At 40.9% G+C, this 21,125-nt stretch overlaps 1 protein-coding gene across 2 annotated transcripts in view; it reads right to left on the bottom strand.

Annotated features, from left to right (window-relative positions):
• Positions 1-16,848, bottom strand: part of cnpy1 (canopy FGF signaling regulator 1) — a 78,707-nt gene extending 61,859 nt beyond the window's left edge. Inside the window, exon 1 of one of the 2 annotated variants that reach the window (XM_043690716.1) lies at positions 16,218-16,848. In XM_043690716.1, the coding sequence (XP_043546651.1) occupies positions 16,218-16,323 (106 nt within the window). In that variant the 5' untranslated portion in view covers positions 16,324-16,848. Of the gene's footprint in view, positions 1-16,066; positions 16,177-16,217 lie in introns of those variants that run through there. The other variant, XM_043690717.1, reaches the window with a different exon arrangement.
• Between the last annotated feature and the right edge of the window lie 4,277 nt (positions 16,849-21,125).

The raw sequence follows: 21,125 nt of genomic DNA, 5'->3' as shown, positions 1-21,125 counted from the left end.
CAGAGCAGAAAACACCTTCAAATAAGTATTGTGAAGACTACAGTCATTGCCTTTGGCACCCAGTTTACACTCTGCTCAGTCAACATTAATGCTAACACTCACCCAAAGGATAAAACTAACCCTGATGTCCTTTTAATCTTGAGCTGAACTTCTAAACCGAAATCCTCTCCATTCAAAGACTACCTGTTTTCCCATTTGTAACACCATGCCTATCTCTGCTTTTAGCCCTGCTCGTCATCTGATGGAATCCTGTCCATGAAATTATTCTCTTTAGACTTGGCTATTCCAATTGTATATTGGCAAGTCTACAATGGCCTTGCTCTGTAACACCTCTAACCACCATTTGTCCTGCAATACTCCACAATTTCTGCACTCCTCTTGTTCTGGCATATTGTGTAGCCATAATTTCAATTGCTCCATCAATTGCAAGCTTGCATTCAGTTGCCAAGGTCCCAGACTCTCTATGCCTCCCTTTATGACACTCCAACTTTTAACTCAGTTTTTGAATGCCTATCCCAACAGCTCCTTTAATTTGCTTGCTGACACTCCTATAAAATGTCTTGGGGTAAAAACTGTTATTGTATATTATGCAATTTTATAGAACAAGTAATTTTTATGGCTTTAATTTTACATTACGTCCAAAGTTTTTCACACTCTGAATTCAATCTTTGCATGTTGTATAATTTTCTCCCCAAGTACAGGCAGTTCTCAGTTAACGTGCATTACGACAGCACAACTTACTTCTAACATCACTGAGGTATTAGGGAACAGTATTTTCAAAAGCACTTAGCTCTGTTCACAATAGCGTAATTCCAGTGGTGATTGTTTCATGCGCTTCCTTCTGCACAAGTGTCAATGTCGCAGCGAAGTCTCTGTTGTCTGCGCATGTGCTGATGGCAGCGCCTGTCTTCCATTCTGCGCATATGCTGAGGTGAGCTGCTGGCAGAGCAGCTGAGAGGGGTACTGTACAAAGAGCAGCTTTCTGAGAGAGATACATTGAGCTGCATCCTGTGAAAGCTATACTACTCCTAGATTATCCACTTTTTTGAAAAGAATGGAGGGCATAGTGACAAGAATGTCAGAAACAAGCATCCTGGTGTTAAAATTACAGGTGGTGAATGCATAAGGCAGGCTATAACACTGGAGGAGAAGCTAGATATTATAAAGCATTTTGAGCATAAGGAGAGAATGTTATATAGCTCACTTAACACGAATGAGGGAGTCTACTACGCATCATGGCGACCCTCTGTTCGCTGCATTAACAATATTTTTGAAATGTACTGTTAAATTTATTTTTGTTTCATTGATAAATATGATTTATACCTTCATTCAGGCTGTGCTATACTTTTGAGCAATCATGAGTGATATTTGCTGGTCTGCCTGAACCACACTTTTTCCCTAGGTCCCATTATTTCTAGTAAGCCAGCGTTCACTGAAACATAACTATGGCATTTTAAGAGAACGACCTGTACCCCAAATTTTCTTCCAATAATGGAGATTATCTTATCTTATTACTCAACTACATGCCATATTTATAATATGGAATAGAGACTAGATTTTAAACTGGAAAGAAAAATGAAGCGTGAGGCATACACAGCAGGTGAGTCAGCATCAGATCGAAGTCGAAAAGTATAGTGCTGGAAAAGCACAACAGATCAGGCAGTATCTGAGAAGGTCAGATGTCGTTTTGGGCATAAGCCCTTCATCAGAATATTAGGCCAGAGGCAATAAGATAAACAGTTCCGCTTAAGGCGATCATGGAAGTATTCAATAGATTGCTTAGCACTAACTCTTGCAAAGTCAGAGGGTGATGGATTCCAGAGAAATGAAAATCTCTCAGATGAGACACTAAAACGAGATGCTCCCTTCCCATTCCATTGGGCATTAGCATGATTCCAATGGCACTATTCCAAATATTTACAGGATACTTTTCCCTGGTGTCTTGGTTGATAGTTATTCCTCACTTGACTATGTCACAGACAAATCTGTCATCATTTTGTTTTATGTGGTGCAATTTAAACCATATTATTTATGTCACAATCACACAAATGTACCAAATTAAGCGTAAAGTGCTTGGACTAATTTTGAGATTGTTAAATGCATTATATAGATGTAAGATTTTGTCTCTATATATAATGATGAGTTAGTCCACTAAAGTATCTCCAATTTGCTAATAGAAAAAGAAATATTAAAACATTGAGCTAAAGCAGACATTGAAACAATATCTAAATTGTGGAAAAAGAAAAGGCAAAAGAAAGAGATATCAAGTGAAAGAATCGGAGGGGTTGTGTAATTGAAACTAAAACAGAAAATGCAAAGGAAACATGATGAATTCACTAACTTCAAATTAAAAAAAAAAATAGGTTGACCATGGGTTCAGACTTCTATATTCTGACAAATGCCTCCAAAGATCAGTCCATTCCAAATTCAACCAATGAATGCCTTTTTCCACTGACAGATCTTTCCTATATCACAAGTACCCAATGTCATGAAGTCACCCTTATCGAGCCTTGAATTCCAAAATTTTTATTTCAGTTCAAATTTAAATTTCACAAACTGCTGTGATTGAATTTGACCCACTGCCGCCACAGCATCAGCAGGGACAAATAGATTGCTGATTTATAAAATTATCATGTGAATCTCTCCTTAAAAAAACTTCAAAGAAAGGTTTAATTTCCAACATTACAATTCTACACAAAATTCAGATTTTTTTCACTTCCAACAGAAAAACGTTTATATAGCTTCTTCGAAGTAGCTAAGTGTCCCAAAGTGTTTCACAAGAGGTTGTCAAATAAAAATTTGACATCAAAATGGGAAGAAGAAATTAGATCAATTAGAAGTAGGCTTTAAAAAAATGTTAAAAGGAGATGGCACATGTTAAGAAATAGTGAAGGAATCCTAGAGTTTAGGCAGCCGAAGGTAACATTAATATCAAGGATTCAGAGATCTCAGGAGCATTGTAGGGTTGGATGAGGATACAGGGTTAAAGAGGGCCAAGGAAAGAAGCGAAGGAGAATTGTACAAGCAAGGAAGTGAATTTTAAAATCTAGGCATCACTTCGTGAGGAACACATCAACATAGAGTGGTCAGTACAGGGGTAATGCATGAACAACTAGGGCACAGATTTATTAACATGTGTTTGCTAAGTGTCTGCTTTTGTTTTCTCCCAGGGGATTTCAGTGTCACTGGCAAAGTCAGCATCATCTCTAACTGACCTTTAATAGAGTGGCATGGAGCATTTCAGATGGTAGTTGGGAAGAAAAACCACATCATTGTCGTATTTAGGCCAAATTAGGTAAGAAATGTAGATTTGCTTCCCTTAAAGGATGCTAGTGAACCAGATGAGGTTTCTTTGGGTGGACAAATGACTATTTCATGACACCCTTGCTGTGATTAACTTTCACTTCCAGATTTTTCTAATTAATTTATATTTAATTTCACTAACAACTGTGGTGGGACTTGAACCCATGCCCTGAGAGCATGAGCTTCTAGATTACTAGCCCATTAAAATTTCCACCACATCCCTTTCTCTGCTTTGATAATTTGCTAAAGTTGAATACAATTAGATTAATCTATGTTTGACAAGGACAAGTGGAACACACTGAATTTGATTATCTTTGTGCTTGTAAAACTGATACTGAATAGCTGAACTAAGCAACACATACTTCTATTCTCAAATCAGTAATTCACAACAGAAGTAAACATCTTCCTTCAGAATCTTAATGCAGAAAGCCTATTTCAATTTTAGCTTCTGTTCTGAGAAAAAAAAAGGTGCCATATCAATTCGCTCTCTCATTTCATACTAAGGGACAAGCTACAATATTTCAACAAGAAAAAAAAAGTGTGGAACAATAAACATTTCTACCATCTGCAGTTTTAGCATTTAAGGTGTACTGGGAATATGGAATTCAAGTCTTAAAAGCTGCAAAATCATTTTATTTATGGAGTTAATTTGATTAAGCTAAAATCTTGAAGGACATAGAGAGGTAAAAAAACTGGGTTAAAAGGAACCAAGAGAAATCCTCAGAAGTGCCAGGATCTAATTGACCTGTTGACCTTGTCTATTATGCCATGCCTCAGCTATTTGACTGTTTAATGTTAATCTTTGTTGGCCAACAAATATTGAGAGCTTAAATTCTAAATTAGTCATTGTCCTTTATTTCCAATAACATTATTCTCTAACAGGAATTTTCTGACCCTGGAATTTAATACAAAGGCCAAACCCTAAAACAATGGTTTTGGTAGAAAATCTATTGGGTCTTTTTAGGCACTTTCAGGAGCTTAAATGAAAGCCTCCAAAAAGGTAGCAATTTCAGGATTACTCAAAATGGCAACTGAGCACTGAAAGATGATTACTGTAGCAGAAAATAGTGCTAGGAGTAGACTTATGCAAAAATTTCTGATATGTGCATGGGAAAACAAATCAGTCCCACAAGGAAGGAAACAGTGTTAGATCTAATCTACAGAAAATAAGTATGGTAGTGAGGTGTGTCACTGATGGAGGTCATCTATCCAACAGTGATCACAACATATTCTGAGTTCAAGTGATTATGAAAAACTGAAAAATATCTAAATGAAAAAATGCTCAAAAGTAGAAGAGCTAAGGAGGATCAAACACAGGTCACTTGACAAAGATGACTGCAGGGTAAAGCAGTGACAGGGTAATGAAAGATTTTCAGGGAAAAGATAATTTTAGTACAAACTAGCTATATTCCTTTGAAGAGAAAAAGTCGACAATCCAAATCTAATGCCCTTGGATGCTGAAGTTAAAGTGAAAATGAAAAATAAAAGAAGCTTAAAACAACAGATCAGGAGCAAAGTTCAGTTAATGAATGATTATGGAAATGACATGATGGACTCATAAACATAGAGGCAAAAACAGGCCATGAGAAAGAGGCCATCTGCAAATCATAAACATTAACTCTAAGTCAGATAAAAAATGTGCATAAACAAATAGTTCATATGAATACCATACAATGTTTTTCACAGAATCATTTCTAATACTTGAAAAATTTGATGAAATGTGATTTTGATGAAGCAGCTTTCAAATATTTTATTTTCACCTCCTTAGGTACAAAATTATGGCACTTCATTGGATTTTTAAACCTCCCAGATCAGAAACACGAAATTCTGAATTGAAACTGATCCAGTTAGGTGAAACATTGTACAGAAAATATACGAGGGCGTGGTTCGGTGAAAAGTAGAGGTTGGAAGAATTTGTTCTCATTTCAATTGTAACTCATGCTGATAATAATGGCCTTTCTTGAACAGTTGAGAGGCGTTTTGCAGCTTAGGCAAAAGCCAAGAGTCACTGGCACCACTAAACATTCATATCCAGCTGCGACCATCTTTTCGATCATAGCACAACTCTGAGAAAACAGCTTCACAGCACTGTCAGTCAGTGCATTCCAGATTGCAGAGAAAGATCTTTGATTTGGACTTTTCTCAATCTATTCTATCAAATCTTCATCAAACCTTGAAAACATCTATGTGGTCTTTCAAAGTGCCAGCACAATTACAATGGGCCAAATGGCCTCCTTCTGCACACTAAGTTTTGATTATTCTGTTACCTGCACAAGAGGAGGTCGTTGAGCCAAATCTCCGAGCAGGAGCCTTGAACCACTTAAAAGCAGTAATGGTAAATTTGTAATGTTCTGTCTAGTGTTGGGTGAAAACAATGTATGTGTGCAGCCTCAAATCCAAAAACACATTCCAGAATCTCTTAAAGACGTCAGAGGCAACACCTCCATATTTATAATAAATGGATTTCTGTGGCACTGCACACAATAATTCACAGCATATAAATTGCGGTACACTGGCTCGGTGGTTAGCACTAATGCCTCATAGTGCCAAGAACCCAGGTTCAACTCCAGCCTCAAGCAACTGATTGTGTGGAGTTTGTACATTCTCTGTCTGCGTGGATTTCGTCCGGCTGCTCCAGTTTCTTCCCACAGTCCAAAGATATGCAGGTTAGTGGATTGCCCATGCTAGAACTTTCCCTGTAGTGTCTAGGAGTGTGCAGGCTAGGGGATTAGCCATTGAAAATGCAGGGTTACAGAGATAGGGTAAAGGGATGGGTCTGACTGGGTTGCTCTTCAGAGGGTTGATGTGGATTTGATGGGCCGAATGGCTTGCTTCCACACTGTAGGGATTCTATGATTCTACACTTTTGTGCATCTCATTCCTTCATATGGCTGTTTATCCTTTCTGCTTCTCTGAGTGTCTTTGCTTCCCTCTCTCGTTCTGGCTTTTTCTTCCATGTGGCAAGAGGTCAGAGGTCTCCACACTCACCCAGTTCCTTTTCTTCCACTTATCAATTTATCTCTAAAAGACTTGCCTGCTTGCTAAATTCAATTTACTTCTTTTAAAATGGAAATCAATTCAAGACACAAATATTATCTGTCTGTTGCCTCATTGGTGTTTCAGCACCAATAATTAGCATGTTTACACAAACTGACTGTTCATAAAGTATATATGATTCAACTCATTTATCCCAAAAGTCCAAGAAATGTCATCTTCTACCCTCTGCTTTATAAATTCAACTTGCTCCAAAATAGATATCAACTTGCTACAAAGTCATTGTCTGCTTCACTATCTGGTGACAGCTGTTAGGAATTACAATTTAGATTTTCTAGTTGTCAGTGGTGCACAGTGAGACAATTAGATGATTTTTCACTTCAATTTTCTTCGTGCCAAACTGAATTATATCATTTTCCCACATTATACTCCATTAGCCAGATCTTTGCCCACTCATATAACCTGTATGAAACACTTTGTAGCCTTTTCTAATGTTTTCCACGCAAGTTTTCTATCCCGAGCCATCAAGAAATTTATCATACCTAGAGTTCCTTCATCAATGACATTTATATAAAACTGTCACAAGTTGAGACTCCAGCATTGATCCCAGTGGCACACCATTCTATCCATGTAAATATGCTACCTCCATACCATGAACTTTTACTTTAATATGGTAACTCATCAAATTCTGTCCAGAAATTTAAATACAGTATATCCACTGGTTTCCCTTTATGAACATTACATGTTACTTCTTCAAAGAATTCCAATATCTTAGACACAAATAATGTTTAACAAAACAAGAATTGGATTTCTCTTGATAAAACTATGTTAACTCTGTCAGATTACTCTGAGTTTCTCAAAATGCCCTGCTAGAATGTCTTTAAGCATAGCTTCCAATATCTTCCCGATGATAGATGTGAAGTTAACCAGACTATAGTTTCTAGTTTTCAGTCTACCGCTTTCTGAACAAAGGAGTAATATTTTCTAATCTAATGCGGCCTTCTCCAAATATAGCTTTGGGAAACTAAAACCAATACTTCTAACATCCCACTAGCTACTAGATTTTTGAGAGTCTCTGATGAAATTCATAAGAATCCAGGGACCTATCACCCCAAAGCTTTAATAATGTTATCAGTACCGGTTTTATGGTAATTGTGGTTTTCCTTAGTTCCTCCCTCCCTTCCATTTCCAGGATGTTACTTGTATCCTCTTCAGGAAAACTAATGCAAAATGCCGGTTTATCCGCTATCTCCTTATTTTCAATAAATTCTCCAGATCTATTTCAATAGGACCAATACTCACTGGCAAGCTTATTAGTAGCCCTTTTTATATTTCTTATTAGGGCTCATAGATTAATGAGCAAAAAATTAATGTTAATTGTTCTTCGCTTTTTTCAATATAGTGTCCAATCCTTTAACCTACCATACACCTTTGTGTAATTATGGGCCCTGACAACATTCTGGCAATAGTACTGAAGGCATGCACTCCAGAACTTGCCAAGATGTTCCAGCACAGCTACAACAATGGTATCTACCTGAGAGTGTGGATAATTAGAGTCGAAGAGTGTGATGCTGGAAAAGCATAGCCAGTCAGGCAGCATCTGAGAAGCAAGAGAATCAACGTTTCGAGCATAAGCTTTTCATCAGGAATGAGGGGGTGGCACAAGGGGGCTGAGAGATAAATGGGAGGGGCTGGGGCGGGGGAGCAGGAAGGTATATGAGAATGCAATTGGTAGATGAAGTTGGGGTGAAGGTGATTGGTCAGACAGGAGGGTGGAGCAGATGGGTGAGAAGGAAAATGGACATGTAGGACAGGTCAAGAGGTGCCAAGTTAGAAGGTTGAATCTGGGATAAGGTGGGGTGAGAAGAACTGGTGAAATCCACATTGATCCCATGTGGTTGGAGAATCCCATGGCAGGAGATGTGTTCTTCCTCCAGGCATTGGGTGGTAAGGGTTTGACAGTGGAGGTGGCCCAGGACTTGCATGCCAACTAATCTCCAGTGCTCACTTTCTCCCAGTGAGGATAATTGCTCAGGTATATCCTGTACACAAAAGGCAATCCAGCCAATTACAGCCCCATTGATCTAGTCTTGATAATGAAGAGAGTGTTGGAAAACATCATTAACAATGCCATCAAACAACATCTACTTAGCAATAACTTGCTCACTGATACTCAGTTTGGGTTCCACCAGGGCCACTCTGCTCCTAACCTCATGACAGCTGGCACAAACGTCAACAAATATGAGAAACTCATGAGGTGAAGGGAGACTACCTTCTCTTAAAAGCAAGACTGCATTCGACCAAGTGTGGCATCAAGGAACTCCAGCAAAACTAGAGTCAGTGGTTAGACATATACGTGGCACAAAGGAAGATATTTGTGGCTGTTGGAGATCAGTCATCTCAGCACGAGGATATCTTGGCAGCGGTTCCTCAGGGTAGAGTCCTTGATCAAACAATTTTCAGCTGCTTCACCAATGACCTTCCCTCCATCATAAGATCAAGTTGTAGATAGCTGCTGATGACTACACAATATTCAGCACAATTTGCAATTCCCCATAGACTGAAACAGTATATCCAAATGCAGCAGGACTTGAACAATATCTCGGCTTGGGCTGACTAGTGAAGAGTAACACTTGCGATACAAATGACAGGAAAATACCACCTCCAATAACAGAGAAGCCAACCATTGCTTCTTGACATTCAAAAGCATTACTATTGTTGAATCTCTCACTATCAAGATCCTGGTTTTCATCATTGACCATAAACTGGATTGGACTAGCCACGTTAATACTATAAGGTATGACTGCAGGCCACAGGCTAAGAATCCTGCAACAAGTAACAAGTCCGAAAATGTCTGTCCACCATCGACAAAGCCTAAGTCAGAAGTGCGATAGAATTCTACCCACTTGCCTGAATGAGAGCAATTCATTCAAAACTCAGAAAACCTGACATTGTCAAAACAAAGCAGCCCACTCAATTGTCTGAGGATGTGTTGTTAGTCATTCCTTCCACCACCAATGCTCAGTAGTGCACTGAAGGAATTCACCAAGGATCTTTAGACAGCACCTCCCAAACTCATGACCACTACCAACTGTAAGGGCAAGGGCAGCAGATATGTGGGAACACGAACACCTACAAGTTCCCCTCCAAGCTATTAACTACGTTGCTATTACAAATATTTGTTGTTTCAGTATTTCGGAGTCAAAATTCCAGAACCTGTTCTCTAACAGCATGGTGTACCTACACCAAATGACTGCAGCATTTCAAGAAGGCAGCTCAACACCACCTTCTCAAGTGTAACTAGGAATGGGAAACAAATGTTATCCAGTGATGTCCACATCCCATATGTGAATTATATTTTTAAAAACTAGCCTTGTTTCCAACAGTCATTGGATCCTTGCTTCTAAAATTCTTTGTCTTTATTATTTGTGGTCCCCATCCAAACACTTGTACATTGTTGGCATTTGGAAAACAAAGAACTATCACCACTTTGCTTCCTGCTCATCCTAAATGTCACACACCCTTCAACACTTAAGTCTCAATCGGTTTCTAAGCGCTACATAAATACACAAATGCTTGCCTTGTTCACAGGTCCAAGATCTCTCAATGGCACTCTGATGAACATTTTAGTTGCTACAAATTCCAATCCAAAAACTCACAAAGTTGTGCATAAAAACAAATGTCTCACACTCTGACACAAACTCTGACCTATGTTAAGGAAAAACAATTTTCCTGTTTTAAACAAACAGCAGATGTAATTCTTGCCAGAAATCATCAAAAGAAGAAGAAAAACAAAGTTTCTCCCAACAGATGGATAAATTATCAGAGAACACAGATTGATGATAATTGACAAAAAAAAAACTGAAGGAGAGGCGATGAAAATAATATTTTCATACATTGAGATACGATCTAGAAAGTACTACCAGCAGATTCAGATCCAGTCACAGGAGTCAAAAGGGGAATTGAATATCTACCTGAAAAGAAAATACAAAGTGAAATTGGAAGAGAAGAGAGTAAGGCTACTTGATAGCTTTCTCACAAAACCAATATAAGAACAATAGTTCTTTAATGAGCAATTTATTTTGAGGTGTAGAGAGGGAGCAAGGCTCAGCTCCATACACAACAATTTAAACCATCATTGCGTTAAATAAGATCATAGGAATTTAGGGTTGAAAAAAGTCAGCAAATATATGATGAAAGAATAATAGGAGGCAAGTTCTGTCATTAAGCACGCACACACAGTAAAGATCTTTACAAGATAGTACTTGATATTCCACATTATTGCAAGTGCAAGTCAAAACAGCTGTGCTTTTCAATAATTGGATAAAGGCATGAAGACAATGTGACTTCAAAATATGGACTGAATTATATTCTTATTTCTAGTACAGCTTATTATACCCATATTTATAACAGAAATGCTAGCCTGTTGCATTGCAATTGCATCAGAGAAAATCCCAAGTTTACATAGAAAGATTCCATTATGAATATAAACATGGGAATTAAAGTTGAAAACATCGGAAAAAGTACACACACAGAAAACATTCTTAACAGATTAAGATAACTATTGATTTTGGCATTATAGTGTAGATGAGTACCATTTTCACCATTTGTAAATGTGATCAAATGTGATCCAGCTGCCCAGTACACTAACCACGTCCTACATAGTCAGATATTCAGTTCTATATAAAGGTATAAAATCCTCCACTTCAGCATCCGAAAGGCTGAAAGAATAATCTTCAGCCTACCCCCTAGTGTGAACTCTGTACACTTAGCATAGACTACATTCCCCTCCAGAGTCATTGGTTCATACATCCTGTACCAGAGAATCAGGTTTACTGTTGCTGGTTGCTAATGACATCACACAAAACATTTATATGTACACATCAGGAGGAAACTGATTCCATTTCAGTTGAGGTATGAGAAACTTGAAAAGTATTTTCTGTAATTTCAGACAAGATCTAATGCTATTTTCAATTGATCAATTTTATACAAATCTTTGTACATATTTTAGTTGAAAGCTAAAAATGTTTGAGTAAAGGAACAAACCAGGCTCTTTCTCTCAAACAGAAAAGATTGAGGATGACCAGGTAACGGTCTTCAAAATTATTAAAGGATGTTTGTTAGATCAGAGACAGTAGATAGGATGTTTCCCCTTACAAATATAAGACAACCAAAAAAAAAACTAAAGGAAGGGATTCAGGAGACATCTCTTTCCCCGGGAGTGCAGTGGTGAGATTGACCGGTTGAGATGAACAGCACAGATGCAGAAACTAGGTCAAGAACACAAAGGAGAATGGAAAAGAATATGGTGATAGTGAGATAAAATGCTGAAGGAGACTCTCAGAATAGAACGAATGGCATAGGCCTGTTGCTTCTTTTGGTGCTGTAAAACTAAATAATCAGCACCTAATTGTTCCCAGACAAAACATGCCATATCATGACTGTTCCAAATTAACTAAGTGTGGAAGGCACAATGAGGAGTTATTTGTAGTCAAAATGTGATCAAAATGCCGATTAGTTCAAATTTGCTCAAATTCATGTTCATGACAATTATAACCATATCACATGCTGTACACCTAACTTTTCATAGTTTGAATGGACATGATAACAACAATTTTAATAAATGTGCAAATATTTTTGTGCTTAAAGTACATCATTACACACAAAAGAACCCAATTGTACAATGTCGCTCCTTCTCAGTTTTATTTCATACTGGAGAGAAGGAGGACATGAAAGTAATTCAAACAGGAAGGAAGAAAATAAAATGGCATTGAATAAAGATGGAGCTCAAGAACACTTTTACATAAGTGTTACATGATGGGCAACTGTGCTTCACCCAAAATTTGATAAACTGTTCATGATTTGCAGCACGTTATTCTTATTAGATAGGAGGTATCAGAAATCTGTCGAACTTCACAGCTCATTTTCAGCGTATCAGTATGAGAGAGAGGAGGCACAGAGAGACGGGGGGGGGCAGGGAGGGGCAGAGAGACAGAGAGAGAATGGGTGACACCAAGTACAAGTAGACAGAGTGGTGACGTTGCAGCACAGAGAAGAGGCAGGCACAAACAAAGAGTGAGGGGGGCAGGTACAGAGAGAGAAAAAAGGGGCAGGCAGAGAGAGAGAGAGAGAAAGAGATGCACGCACACGCAAAGACAGAGAGAGAAAACAGGCAAAGGGAGAGAGTGCGAAAGAGCGCAAGCATGCACGTGAGTGAGAGAGAGAGAGACAAAACCTCATCGCCTCAATATCAATAATAATGTCAAATTCATGCTGATTGTAACATTTGAGGTTATGCTTCAACTATTAAGTGGAGTTAATGTTAAAAATCACATTTAAAAATGGGCAATAATTATGACCTATTTTCTTCCCAACTTTGTCCTCCCAATCCACAAAATTAATAATTACATTTGTTGATTAAGTTGAATAACGTTAAGAGTTTTCATTCACTACAGGCAGAGGGTTCTTCTGCCCAAGCACAGGGTACATTGTTCACAATGATGCCTAGCAACTTCTGTTCATTTAACTTCATATCAATTTATGTGAATAAAGTCCATTTGATTAAAACCAACATCAAGTGGCAGCCATTCCACAATTGTGAGCCATCTCAGTTAAGCTGCTAAAAAGATTACAACTTCAAGTTCCACTCCAGAGACTTTAACATAAAATCGAGACTGACAATGACAACATCGTACTCTTTGGCGAGAAGTAGCATTGTTTTTGGATAATATATTAATCCAAGGCCAGAAAGCTTTCTCAGGTGTACATTAAATATCCCATGGCATTATTTTGAAGACAGACAGGGTAGATATTGCTGGATGTCCTGGTAATTAATTTTTCTGAAACTAATACTTAGAATATCAGATTATTGTTTGTGGGATATTGGTGTGCACTAGATTCTATTAAAACTTTGTTGCCTGTATCTGCTCCAAGTGCCATTCACTCATCCCAATGCATACTGGCTCCAAATCTAACCAATCAATTTAAATCCTCATCTTTATTTCCAAGTCAGCCCTAACAACACAAACTAAAGATTGGTGGGCCTGATGTCAATGGTGGGTAAGCTGTTGGAGGGGTTTCTGAGGGACAGGATTTACATGCATTTGGGGGAAGTTCCTTCAAATTGGAGTCGTAGGTCGACAGGGTGGTCAAGGTGGTGTGTGGCACATTTGCCTTCATTGGTCAAAGCATTGAGTACAGAAGTTGGGAAACGGGACGCCTTCTCACAGAGCGTTTCAGAGAACATCTCCAGGACACTGGCACCAATCAACCCCACCGCCCCGTGGCCAAACATTTCAACTCACCCTCCCATTGTCGAGAACACGCAGGTCCTGGGCCTCCTCCATCGCCACTCCCTCACCACCTGATGCCTGGAGGAAGAATACCTCATCTTCCATGTTGGGACCCTTCAACTCCAGGGCATCAATGTGGACTTCACCAGTTTCCTCATTTCACCTCCCCTCCCACTTTACCCCAGTTTCAACCTTTCAGCTCAGCATCGTCCTCATGACCTATCCCATCTGTCAATCTTTCTTCCCACCTATCTTCTCCAGCCGATCACCTTTACCCCCACCTCCATCCACCTTTTGCACACTCAGCTATCTTCTCCCCAGCCCTATCCTCCTCCCAATTATCTCTCCACCCCCCGAGGTACCCAGCCTCATTCCTGATGAAGGCCTTTGACCGAAATGTTTATTTTTCTGTTCCTCGGATACAGCCTGACCTGCTGCGCTTTTCCAGCACCACTCTAATCTTGACTCTAATCTCCAGCAACTGCAGTACCCACTTCCGTCTATAGGAGTGGAGATGTCATGTTGTGGCTGTACAGGATGCTGGTTATGTCATTTTTGGAATACTGTGTTCAGTTCTGGTCTCCCTGCTGTAGGAAAGATGTTGTTAAACTTTAAAGCATGCAGAACAGATTTACAAGGATCTTGCCAGGACTGGAGCATTTGAACTATAGGGAGAGGCTGAATAGGCTAGGGCTATTTTCCCTCAGTTGGAGGCTGAGAGGTGACCTCAGATGTTTATAAAATAATGAGGGGTATGTTTAGGGTGAATAGTCAAGGTCTTTTTCCAAGGGTAGGGGAGTCTAAAACTGGAGGGCATAGGTTTAAGGTGAGAAAGATTTAAAAGGGATCTGAGAGGCAATGTTTTCATAGATAGGTGGTGCTTGCATGCATCAAGCTGCCAAAGGAAGTGGTGGAGGCGACTACAATTACAATATTTAAAAGGCATCTGGATGGGTGCATGAATAAAAAGAGTTTAGAGGGATATGAGCCAGATGCTGGCAAATGGAAGATTACTTTAGGATATCTGGTTGGCATGGACAAGTTGGATTGAAGGTTCTGTTTCCATGTTGTATAAAGCTATGACTATTTGTAATATCCTTCAGCTCGACAAGCATCTCCTTTAATTATAGCCACTTGCACATCTCAAACTTGATTTGCTCCAACCTTGGGAGGTGCCAAGTCTAGCATCCCTATGCTAAGACTTTTATTGAAGTTTTAATCATCTGCCCTGACATCTATGGATAGATCAGCAGGTCACATGGCACCTGTGAAAATGAACAAATTTAATATTTCAGATCAATTTTTATGCACCCTTCTCTTTCACACTTTTCTCAACTTTTTCTTTTCTTCATCTTCTGATGTTGTGGAGAAGCTGGAGCGTATTCAGCAGGTTGTTGGCTGCAGTGGTGGCAGTGCCTGGTGCAAGGACTCATGGAGTCATAGGCCTGAAGCATGGACTCAGCAGGTCGTCACCCCCAGCAGAGGAGTGCCTGGGGTGGGAATGCTTGGCAGCAGTGGGGAACTATGGCAGAAACAGAGCTCAGAGTGGGAACACCTGGCTGCATTTGGCCTGAAGTGTGGGGACTCCTTGAGGCCCAGAACACATTGCAGAGACTTTGCAGAAGCTCTGGAACTGTGTTTGACAACCCTTGTACAGACGATGAACTCTATTTATGTAACTTTGTTTTATTCTTTTTGTAACTCAAAATGGCACCAGATTGGGGCATCAAAACACTTTTCACTGTATCTTTCTGTATGCAGCAATAAATAACACCAAGAAATTTTACTGATCTGGAACATTTTTCTCTCTACAAATACTGCCTGACCTGCACAGACTGTCCACCACTTTCAATGTCAGACTTCTAACACCTGAAGAAGGGCTTATGCCCGAAACGTCGATTCTCCTGTTCCCTGGATGCTGCCTGACCTGCTGCGCTTTTCCAGCAACACATTTCCAGTTCTAACACACATAGTAAAAGGGAAAATAAAGCTAAAATCACCATAGTCCCAGGGAACCATAATACTGATCGCTCATTATACAGAGAAGATTTGGGTGAGTTTTAACCCGAGAGTCATCCTGCCTCAAATGATCGACATGGTTGAGAAGGCAGGACTTTCCTGGTAATCTCACTTAATATGGGAAATGAACTCGCACTGTTAGCGTCACCCCACCTTACAACCAGGTGTTCAATCAATTGAGCTAACTGGCAGATAGTAGTTAGCTTTTGTATCTCCTCCCGCAGCTCAATATCACATTGTGTTTTATTTTAGCACGTAGGGATGTTATACCACGTCAAAATATATGATGTTGTACGGAAGTTAATATAACAAAGGCTGGAATTGTTTTTATTTCAGATTTCCAGCGTATCACTTACGACATCAATGCCAGCTACAGACTGCATGCAAGTTTCATCTTCTTTTCAAACGACTTGTTCGTGTGCGCGTTAGTGAAGTGTGCGTGCTTGGTGAAAACTTACCTTCCGTATTTCTAAGTAAACTTTCTCTGGAGGTCAGCCTGCCCCTTCCACAGGTTTGTGAACTAGTTTTTGACAGTACTCTCGATGACATACGCAAGTTGGTGCAATAAATGACAGTGCAACGCCACGTACAGTCCCCTCACTCACTCACCTCCGCAATACAGTTCCGGGTTCTTCTCCCCGTGCACCTGGGGACTCAGTGCCAGCAACGCCACCAGCAAAAGCGCGAGCGCCCCGCGCCGCCGCCTCGAGGCCATGGTCAATTCACGCGCCTCCCAACCGTCACCTCAGCCTGGGGCTGGTGGGAAATAGATGAGCACCAATGCTAACCCCGACAAACCTTCCTCGGCCCGATCCACCAGCCCCCACTCTTCACACCGGCTAATGTCTATATTTTTTTTTCTGAAACCGGAGAGGGAGAAGACTGAAGGTTTCTCTCCAAATAGATAAATTGGGCCGAAACGGAGTCCTGGGTGCTCTTGAACTACAGCGGAACTTGTCTGACGGAACCCTGGACGCCTGTCTCCATCGTTCCACCTTCGCTTCGTGTTAATGTTTAAAACTGACCGATGGAACTTTACAGCCCACGCAAGATTCTCACAACAGGATCATTCCAGAAAAAGGAAGACAAGCGAGGTATTAGCTCGGAGGTGAGGGGGCAGGAGCAGCTGGATACCCCGCCCCCAACACCCAAGTCTCACCGACTGCACCATTAGTCCCGCCCCCCGGCGCCTTAGGCGCACCCACTACGTTGTCAACCTCGGCTCGAGACCTGGTCTCCACTGTTAGCCACGCCTCTTACAGCGCAAACCCCGCTTTCCTCCCGCTCTAGCTCCCGCCCCTTACGCCGCAAGCCCTGCCTCCTTCCACCCTAGACCTGCCTCTGCCTCCTTTCTTCCCGCCCTTCACCATGCCCGACGCCGTCACAGCCCCTTTCCTTGTACGCCCCGCCCCTTGCCCTGGCTCCCCGCCCCTTTTATCTTCCCCGCCCCTCTCCCGAACCTTCGTTCCCACGCCCCCGCCTTCACACGTCGGGAGCCGGGGAGAGTCACGTGATCCGGAACTCCGCCCTTGTCTCGATCCCTCAGCCATTGAGCTTTCTACACGTGTAGCGCCCACGTGTAAGGAATGAGGGAGAGTTGGATCTGTGATTTATCACTCACACATGCTTCAGTGGTCCAATCCCAAGCCTGTTTGTGACATGTTACTTTCCCCGAAGGAAACAGTAAATTTGGTGCGTTTATTTCAGGGCTGTGGGGAAAATCAGGCATGGCTTTCTGTTCCAAGAGTCAACGTTGGGACCACGTTTCCCCCAATTACATTTATTAATGGGGGCGGCACGGTAATACAGTGGTTAGTGCTGCTGCCTTAGCGCCAGGGTTAAGAATTAGCTATGGTAAATGCGGGGTTAGGGTGATGGTTGGGTCTGGGTGGGATACTTTTTGGAGGATCAGTGCAGACTCGATGGACCGAATGGCATCTATCTGCATTGATTTGTGATTAATCATCAGATCCTGGTAGGCAGGACACCATTCAATAATGATACCAGACCTGAACTATCAGAAAGAGGAACAGGAGAGCCTCGTGCATCATTTTATAGGTTCATGGCTGATCTGATATTCCTAACGCCCACTTCCCTGCATTTCTCACATCCTCCCATATCCCATGATTCCTCTAATACTCAAAAATCTATCTATCTCAGCTTTAAATATACATAAGACTCAGCCTGCCCAGTACTTGCAACCCCCGAGAAAAGAAACTCCTCTTTACCTCAGTCTTAGATTGGCATTCCTTTATTCTGTATAGTTTCAAAGGGATGGAGACAAGTTGGCCGGCTGAATGAAAGGGTGGCAGATGAATTTCAATGCAGAAAAATGTAAAGTGATTTTCAAAAGAAGAACATAGATGGTATGAAATAAAGGATACAATTCTGAACTCCATTGCTTCTCATATGAAAAGCCTTTCAACACTGGGATCATTCTTCTCCCATTCTCTTGAACCCCTCCAATGCCAGCACACCTTCCTTTTGAAACAAGGCCTAAAACTGCTCTCAATATTCCAAATGCGGACTGACTTATACAGCCTCAGCAGTACATCTTTGTTCTTATGTTCTATCTGTCTTGAAATTATTACTAACATTGCATTTGTCTTTCTAACTGCCAAGTGAACCCTGCATGTTCATCTTAAAAGAATCATAAGAGGTGCAGCATGGTGGCTTTGTGCTTAGCGGTGGATTAGCGGTGGTAGATGTAGGATAGGGGGGTGGGTCTGGGTGGGATGCTCTTCAGCAGTCAGTATGGACTTGATGGGCTGAATAGACTGCTTCCACATTCTGAGGCTTCAACGATTTAGAATCTTGAATTAGGATTCCCAAGTCCCTTTGTGCTTCAAATTTCCAAAGCCTTGCCCCATTTAGAAAATAGTCGTTGCATCTATTCTCTCTACCAAAATGTTTAACCTCATACTTTGCCACATTGTATTCCATCTGCCACTTCTGAGCTCAAACCTGATATAGGTGGACTTTCCAGGATGTGCACGTTCTTAGATTCTGGCCTATGAGTTCTCTTACTCAGTTTAGGTCTAGTGGGACCCTTTTGCTGTCTCAAGTCTGCATATTGGCAGCAACTACAATGGCTTGCCGGCCTGGATCCTGAAAAATATTTTAACCATTTGGTCAAGGCTTGACTTTGATTTGGGGTTTTGCAGTAAGCTGACCTGGAGTTCCTCTGTTCATGATATTGTCATGAGTGGTCCAGATGACCAAGCTCACTCGACCTGGTGAGGGTCCACTTCCATTGGGCTACTCCATAAACGCTCCAAATCCTGCACCTTCTGATGATAAAGCCAGTTGCAGTGCCTGTTTGCCATCCAGTTTGACTTCAATCAATAGGTGCTTTTGTATGGTTACATTGTTAATCCACATACCAAACAGTTTCTCAGCATCTCTTTGAAGATGAAACCAAAGTCACATGCCTGTGTCAGTCTTCTTAACCTTGTCAAAAATCCTGAAACGGATTCCCCTGGTTCTCAAATTGCCAGATAAAACCAAAAGCATCTCAGAATTAGAGTCATAATATTCCTTAATTAAATTTGTCAACTCTTAAAAGGTTTTAGTATCTGGTGCCACAGGTAAAGTTAGGCTCCTAATAACCGAAGATGTTCTGGGTCTACAAGCTGTCAGGGGAATTACTCAGTGCTTTTCATCCACTTTAATGTCATTTGTTAAGGAAAAATAATACATTCTCTTCACACATAGGACCAAGCCTTCGACAGCAGGACTGAACAAGTCATTCTTCACAAATAATGGCATGATTTAGGGTGTAGGTTTGCTCGCTGAGCTGTAGGTTTGATATCCAGATGTTTCATTACCTGGCTAGGTAATCATCAGTGGCTTCATCATCAGTGGCGACCTCCAAGTGAAGCAAAGCTGTTGTCTCCTGCTTTCTATTTATATCTTTCTCCTGGATGGGGTTCCTGGGGTTTGTGGTGATGTCATTTCCTGTTCGTTTTCTGAGGGGTTGATAGATGGCATCTAGATCTATGTGTTTGTTTGTGGCGTTGTAGTTGGAGTGCCAGGCCTCTAGGAATTCTCTGGCATGTCTTTGCTTAGCCTGTCCTGAAATGGTGGGTTTTTTTCATCTGTGTGTAGGGCTACGAGGGAGAGAGGGTCGTGTCTTTTTGTGTCCAGCTGGTGTTCGTGTATCCTGGTGGCTAACTTTCTTCCTGTTTGTCCTAAGTAGTGGTTGTAGCACTCCAACCACAAAGCCATAAATAAACACATAGATCTAGATGCCATTTATCAACCCCTCAGAAAACGAACAGGAAATTACATCACCACAAACCCCAGGAACCCCATCCAGGAGAAAGATATAAATAGAAAGCAGGAGACAACAGCTTCGCTTCACTCGGAGGTCGCCACTGATGATGTTACCTAGCCAGTTAACAAACACTACAGCTCAGCGAGCAAACCTACACCCGAAACCTCAACCCAAGCTACAAACCTTCACAAATCTTGCAAAAATGGCATGACGCCAGAAATTATCCCAACTCAAAAATGACTGTTGCACTGTTAGATTACTTACAGTGTGGAAACAGTGCACACCGACTCTTCGAAGAGCAAGCCGCCCAGACCCATTCCCCTACATTTACCCCTTCACCTAACACTATGGGCAATTTAGCATGGCCAATTCACCTAACCTGCACATTTTTGGACTGTAGGAGGAAACCGGAACACCCGGAGGAAACCCACGCAGACACGGGAGAATGTACAAACTCCACACAGACAGTTGCCTGAGGCGGGAATTGAACCTGGGTCTCTGGCGCAGTGAGGCAGCAGAGCTAACTCTGATTTCTCTCCACAGATGCTGCAGGACCTGTTGAGTTTGCCAGTAATTTCTGTTTTTATTCCACACATTTTGTTTATTCTTTATCTGAGATGACATTCTTTTCTCAGAAGTAACTTAATAACTTGGAATTTTTCCTCACATCATAAAATGTTCCCACTTTTAAGGAATCACTTAAAGATCAAGGGACAAATAACCAAAATAAGGAACAGTCCTTTTAAAATAAAAGACAGTTGGTAACACTGACATTAACTCTGCTTCACCCTCATGAATACTGCAGCACCTGAGTATTGACAGAATTTTTTTTATTTATTGTTATTCATAAGGTTAAGTGTTATTTTGAATAAGATATAACCACAGTGCAGGAAGTGATCCACCTATCATATTTGTAATTCAAATAGGGCCATTTCTTTGCCTTCTCCAATAACGCTGCACATTCTTTCTTTTCAGGTAACTGTCGTTTGAAAGCCTCAGCTGAACCTCCTGCTACCAGTCTCTCAAGCAGTGCATTCCAGATCCAAACCACTTTCTGCATTTGTGTTTCTTTTCTGAACTAATTGAAATCCACGCTCTTTCACTTTTAATGCTTTCACAAATAGGAATGCTTTCCCGGATCATCTCTGCCCAGTGCCCTCATTGTTTTGAATACTTTAATTAAATTTCCTCTCAGTCTTCTTTCTTTCAGGAAAACAGTCCTAACTTTGCCAATCTGTCTT

The sequence above is a fragment of the Chiloscyllium plagiosum genome, chromosome 5 (assembly GCF_004010195.1).
Source record: "Chiloscyllium plagiosum isolate BGI_BamShark_2017 chromosome 5, ASM401019v2, whole genome shotgun sequence".
NCBI classification, from domain to species: domain Eukaryota; kingdom Metazoa; phylum Chordata; class Chondrichthyes; order Orectolobiformes; family Hemiscylliidae; genus Chiloscyllium; species Chiloscyllium plagiosum.
Note: the sequence above shows the minus strand (reverse complement) of the source record. Positions and strands in the feature narration are given on the sequence as shown.